Below are 5934 nucleotides of genomic sequence, written 5' to 3' on the forward strand. Positions count from 1 at the left end.
ATGTAGGGTTTATCAAAAATTTTCTAAGAACAAAAATGTCTCAGAATTGGTCAAAGAATATTATCAAATTTTTTCAGATTTTTTGATGAAATTTTTCAAAATATCGATTTTACGATTTTTCAAAAAATCGAAAATCGCTTCGGAACATTCTGAAAAAATTTGAGAGTACTCTTTGACCAATTCTAAGACATTTTTGTTCTCAGAAAATTTTTGATAAAGTCTATCGTTTTCGAGGAAAAAATTCGTAAAGTTTTGAAAAAAAAATTTTCAATTAGGCCGCCATTTTGTTTTAGTAACAATTTTTTAGACCTTACTAACTTTATTTATTTTAAGTTCAGACATCGAGGCCACGATCTGAATAGGTTTAAGTCATAAAAAAAAATGAAAAGGGAACGAAAAGTCATTACAAAAAAAAATGCAAGCGAAAAATGACGTTTCTTTGGATTAATTTTAATTTTTCCATGGTCAAATATTTTTTAAGAATTTTTTAACCATCACCATTTGAGAGAGCACCCTCAAAAACATAGGAAAAGGTAGTTTGGAACTTTGTTTTTCTCAAATTCATTGAACGGCATCAACTCGAACTTCAATGTCGAAATTCTGTCCTGTGGGCGTTAATGGGTTAATTCGTGATGTCTCAGGCCACTGAGTTCTGTATCGGCAAGTTGCGTATTTTTTTAATACACTTACCATTGTTCTTATACGGGTATTTTTGCTATTATCTCGGTTGGTATACAGTGAGTTGACGAACGGTGGCGCCTTCTATTCCGAATTGGCTGGATGTCGAACTTCGCGTTGTTACTGGCTTCTCTTCCGTTCACACAGATATCGCTGTTACAAATTCACTCACTGTATCTCGGTATAAGACTTTATCTGATATAACACTCGATAACTGGAGAGAATTATAACCGGAAGCTTCGGAGTAATAAGTACCAGGGAGCTTGCTTCGGAAGTACTGGGAGCTGCGTCCGTATCCGGCAAGCTCCGTTATCAGACTAAAATGCAAGGTGCACTGCGGGAGGCACGTAAACGCACGGAGCATGCGCTATCCTCAGGCTAACCCGGGGATTATTGTTTTTATGTATTCTGCCATATGTACTCGTGTCCGGGGGGTATATAGTACTCCCTCTACTACCATTCTCCTCTCTTCCCTCTTCCCTCTTTCCTTTTCCCTCTTCCATGTTTTCTCTTCCCTCTTCCATCTTCTCTCTTCCCTCTTCCCTCTTCGATTTCCCCTTTTTCTTCTTTCATTTTCCACCCTCTCTTATCCCTCTTCGATTTCCCTTCTTCCGTTTCCCTGTATCATCTTCCCTGATACTCCGCCCATTACCACTTTTCCATCCTCCCTCTTCCCTCTTCCCTCTACTCTTTTCCACCCTCTTCTACTCTTTTCCATCCTCCCTCATCCCTCTTCCCTGTTTCCCTATAACCTCTTCTCTATATGGTACTACCTCCACTACCATTCTCCTATCTTCCTTCTTCCCTTTTCCATGTTTCCTCTTCCCTCGTCGCTCTTCCATCTTCCCCCTTTTCTCTTCCATCCTCCTTCCCCTTTCCTTCTGTCTGCTTCCCTGTATGATACTCTCTCCACCATCACTCTGCCCTCTTTCCTCTTCCCTATGTGTCTTCTTCTCCCTTCTCTCTAAACAGCCGCAAATTTTCCTCTTGCAAATTCTTTTTTCTTCACGGTTGCACTGACCTGTGTGGCCTGGTGGACCTGTCAATTGTCTGCCGGACCTGTCGTTGTTTCAAAAAGACATGGAACAATTGACGCATTTACAAAAAATAAAGAAATGACGGAGTGGGTATTTAGGTCCATTATAATTTAACAAATAATTACAGCTTAATTAATCATTAATTCAACGTTTGGAATTACTTCAACTTCCGGGTCGATTTTCGAAAGCTACCTCTACTTGCTTCCCCTTACTTCATATGCGTGGCAGACTACATTAATGGCTGTCGCTGCGCCTTAGGCTCGTCTCGACATCGTAACATCTATGGGGTACTTAGCAATAATTTAGAAACAGTTTTAGAAATAAATTTATGAGAACAACTCGATATGCAATTTTTTTATAGGCTATTAATTAATAATATTACTATAATTATAAAATAGTAATATATTTATACGTCATGAGATACCATTGCCGATACGTTTTGTTAAATGGTATCCCCTCTAAGTCTATTCCTTTCTCTCTCTCTCTCTCTCTCTATATATATATATATATATATATATATATATATATATATATAACATAATAATATTTATATAATATAATATTATTTACATGTAATAATATTATTTATATAATAATATTATATAAATATATTATATAATATTATTATATTAATAGCCTATAAAAAAATTGCATATCGAGTTGTTTCCGTAAATTTTTTTCAACAAATTTTTCAACAATTGTCGAGTGCCTCATAGATGTTACGAGCCTGATGTAGACGAACCTGAGACAACGCGTTGCGGCTGTCAGTCGCGTGGTGCGCTGTAATCGTCAGTCGCGTGGTCTGTCTCGCGGGCTAAAGAGGCAAAGGGAAACGAATAGGGGAATAGAAATAGCTTTCGAAAATTTCGGCACGAAAATTCAAGTAATTCCGAGCGCTATTATAATTGATCGCTAACCTGTACATGTACTAATTAATCCTATAAAATAGGAGACATACAATAACGGTTCATAAGATTATAAATTATGTTTTTGCTAATTATGCGTCCGCATCCATCATTACAAATCTGTGCCCCAAATAAAACGAATCTTAACAATTCACAATTGCAAATATCATTCTTAGAATTAAGTGCGTGTATACAATGTAAATCTCGTGTAAATCAAATGTAAATTATGTTATATTTTTCACCCAGATTACACCGATGACAAAATAAATATGAGAGGAAATTTAAATATGAGAGGAAACATATTTCGTGAGGAAATTAACTGACGATAATTCTTAACCGGTCATTCATTGATGTATCTACCCCTGTCTCGCGCGCCATTAGCGGCGCATAATGACTCTCGCGATTCCGCGCGCGCATGGCCCTCGATGCTGCCTACGTGAGGACTATATTGTATTGTTATTTGTTGGGTTAAGTACCTTGTTGCTTCCAGATCAAGTATTCACGCCGCGCACTTTCTTACCTCGTGCATAGGACGCGAAGCGGGTCTCTTTCGCTCATTGTTGCCGGTCGCCGCAGATAGATCATTTTATTATTGAGATAGCGACGACACGGCAAGAGGCTCCCGTGCACGTGAACTCACTCCTGCGCGCGATTCCGAAGATACAGTGAGTGAATTTATAACAGTGACTTCTGTGTGAACGGAAAAGAAGCCAGTAACAACGCGAAGTTCGACATCCAGCCAATTCGGAATAGAAGGCGCCACCGTTCGTCAACTCACTGTATACCAACCGAGATAATAGCAAAAATACCCGTACAAGAACAATGGTAAGTGTATTAAAAAAATACGCAACTTGCCGACACAGAACTCAGTGGCCTGAGACATCACGAATTAATAAACGTGTACGTTTGGAGTAGGCGAAAAGATATCAACACTGGACGTTACGTCAATAGGTATCAGCGGACTGAGCATCTCCCAAGAAAATATGCCCCAAACTACCACATTTCCGTCAGAGAATCGTGGATCATCGTTGCACCGCGATTTAAATACTTTTTGCCTGATGCGACATTTTTCCAGTCATCTACAGTCGGCAAATTGCGTATTTTTTTAATACATTTACCATTGTTCTTGTACAGGTATGTATGCTATTATCTCGGTTGGTATACAGTGAGTTGACGAACGGTGGCGCCTTCTATTCCGAATTGGCTGGATGTCGAACTTCGCGTTGTTACTGGCTTCTCTTCCGTTCACACAGATGTCACTGTTATAAATTCACTCCCTGTATCTTCGGAATCACGCGCAGGAGTGTGTTCACGTGCACGGGAGCCTCTTGCCGTGTCGTCGCTATCTCGATAATAAAATGATCTATCTGCGGCGAGCGGCAACAATGAGCGAAAGATGTATTCCGAAGATACAGTGACTAAATTTATAACAGTGACATCTGTGTGAACGGAAGAGTAGCGAGTAACAACGCGAATTTCGACATCCAGCCAATTAGGAATAGAAGGCGCCACCGTTCGTCAACTCACTGTATACCAACCGAGATAATAGCAAAAATACCCGTACAAGAACAATGGTAAGTGTATTAAAAAAATACGCAACTTGCCGACACAGAACTCAGTGGCCTGAGACATCACGAATTAATAAACGTGTACGTTTGGAGTAGGCGAAAAGATATCAACACTGGACGTTACGTCAATAGGTATCAGCGGACCGAGCATCTCCCAAGAAAATATGCCCCAAACTACCACATTTCCGTCAGAGAATCGTGGATCATCGTTGCACCGCGATTTAAATACTTTTTGCCTGACCATGCGACATTTTTCCAGTCATCTACAGTCGGCAAATTGTGTATTTCTTTAATACATTTACCATTGTTCTTGTACGGGTATGTTTGCTATTATCTCGGTTGGTATACAGTGAGTTGACGAACAGTGGCGCCTTCTATTCCGAATTGGCTGGATGTCGAACTTCGCGTTGTTACTGGCTTCTCTTCCGTTCACACAGATGTCACTGTTATAAATTCACTCCCTGTATCTTCGGAATCACGCGCAGGAGTGTGTTCACGTGCACGGGAGCCTCTTGCCGTGTCGTCGCTATCTCGATAATAAAATGATCTATCTGCGGCGAGCGGCAACAATGAGCGAAAGAGGTATTCCGAAGATACAGTGAGTGAATTTATAACAGTGACATCTGTGTGAACGGAAGAGAAGCGAGTAACAACGCGAATTTCGACATCCAGCCAATTCGGAATAGAAGGCGCCACCGTTCGTCAACTCACTGTATACCAACCGAAATAGTAGCAAACATACCCGTACAAGAACAATGGTAAATGTATTAAAACAATATGCAACTTGCCGACAGTAGATGACTGGAAAAATGTCGCATGGTCAGGCAAAAAAAGTATTTTAATCGCGGTGCAACGATGATCCACGATTCTCTGACGGAAATGTGGTAGTTTGAGGCATATTTTCTTGGGAGATGCTCGGTCCGCTGATACATATTGACGTAACGTCCAGAGTTGATATCTTTTCGCCTACTCCAAACGTACACGTTTATTAATTCGTGATGTCTCAGGCCACTGAGTTCTATGTCGGCAAGTTGCGTATTTTTTTAATACACTCACCATTGTTCTTGTACGGGTATTTTTGCTATTATCTCTGTTGGTATACAGTGAGTTGACGAACGGTGGCGCCTTCTATTCCGAATTGGCTGGATGTCGAACTTCGCGTTGTTACTGGCTTCTCTTCCGTTCACACAGATGTCACTGTTATAAATTTACTCACTGTATCTTCGGAATCGCGCGCAGGAATGTGTTCACGTGCACGGGAGGAGCCTCTTGCCGTGTCGTCGCTATCTCGATAATAAAATGATCTATTTGCGGCGAGCGGCAACAATGAGCGAAAGAGACACGCTTCTCGTCCTGTGCACGAGGTAAGAAAGTGCGCGGCGTGAATAGCTGGTCTGGAAGCAACAAGGTACTTAACCCAACAAATAACAATACGATATAGTCCTCACGTAGGCAGCATCGAGGGCCATGCGCGCGCGGAATCGCGAGGGTCATTATTTGTAATGATGGATGCGGACGCATAATTAGGAAGAACATAATTTAAAATCTTATGAACCGTTATTGTATGGATCAATAGTCTCCTATTTTACAGGATCAATTAGTACATGTACAGGTTAGCGATCAATTATAATAGCGCTCGGAATTACTTGAATTTTCGCGCCGAAATTTTCGAAAGCTGTTTCTATTCCCCTATTCGTTCCCCTTGCCGCTTTAGCCAGCGTTTCCTCTAGCCCGCGAGACAGACCA

The 5934-nt window shown here is 40.8% G+C and overlaps 2 protein-coding genes across 6 annotated transcripts in view; both read right to left on the reverse strand.

Annotated features, from left to right (window-relative positions):
- The window catches only part of LOC116849387, a 242217-nt gene that overhangs the window by 49973 nt on the left and 186310 nt on the right, over positions 1–5934 (reverse strand). The window lies entirely within an intron of this gene.
- Positions 11–3325, reverse strand: LOC116849390 (cilia- and flagella-associated protein 251-like). The gene is made up of 2 exons (XM_032826517.1): positions 3141–3325; positions 11–1737 (listed from the first exon to the last, which is right to left on the reverse strand). The coding sequence occupies exons 1-2, from the start codon at positions 3203–3205 to the stop codon at positions 1383–1385; spliced, it is 420 nt and encodes a 139-aa protein (XP_032682408.1). The 5' UTR covers positions 3206–3325; the 3' UTR covers positions 11–1382.

The sequence above is a fragment of the Odontomachus brunneus genome, unplaced genomic scaffold (assembly GCF_010583005.1).
Source record: "Odontomachus brunneus isolate Ranch 3 - 2012 unplaced genomic scaffold, Obru_v1 Obru_scaffold_114, whole genome shotgun sequence".
Classification (NCBI taxonomy): Eukaryota; Metazoa; Arthropoda; class Insecta; order Hymenoptera; family Formicidae; genus Odontomachus; species Odontomachus brunneus.

Excerpts from the sequence above, each read along its gene's own strand:
- LOC116849390 (XM_032826517.1), bottom strand. The coding sequence starts at position 3,205 with ATGATCTATCTGCGGCGACCGGCAACAATGAGCGAAAGAGACCCGCTT. Across the intron at positions 1,738-3,140 it reads CTTCGCGTCCTATGCACGAG|GTCCGGCAGACAATTGACAG; the intron begins GTAAGAAAGTGC and ends AAACAACGACAG.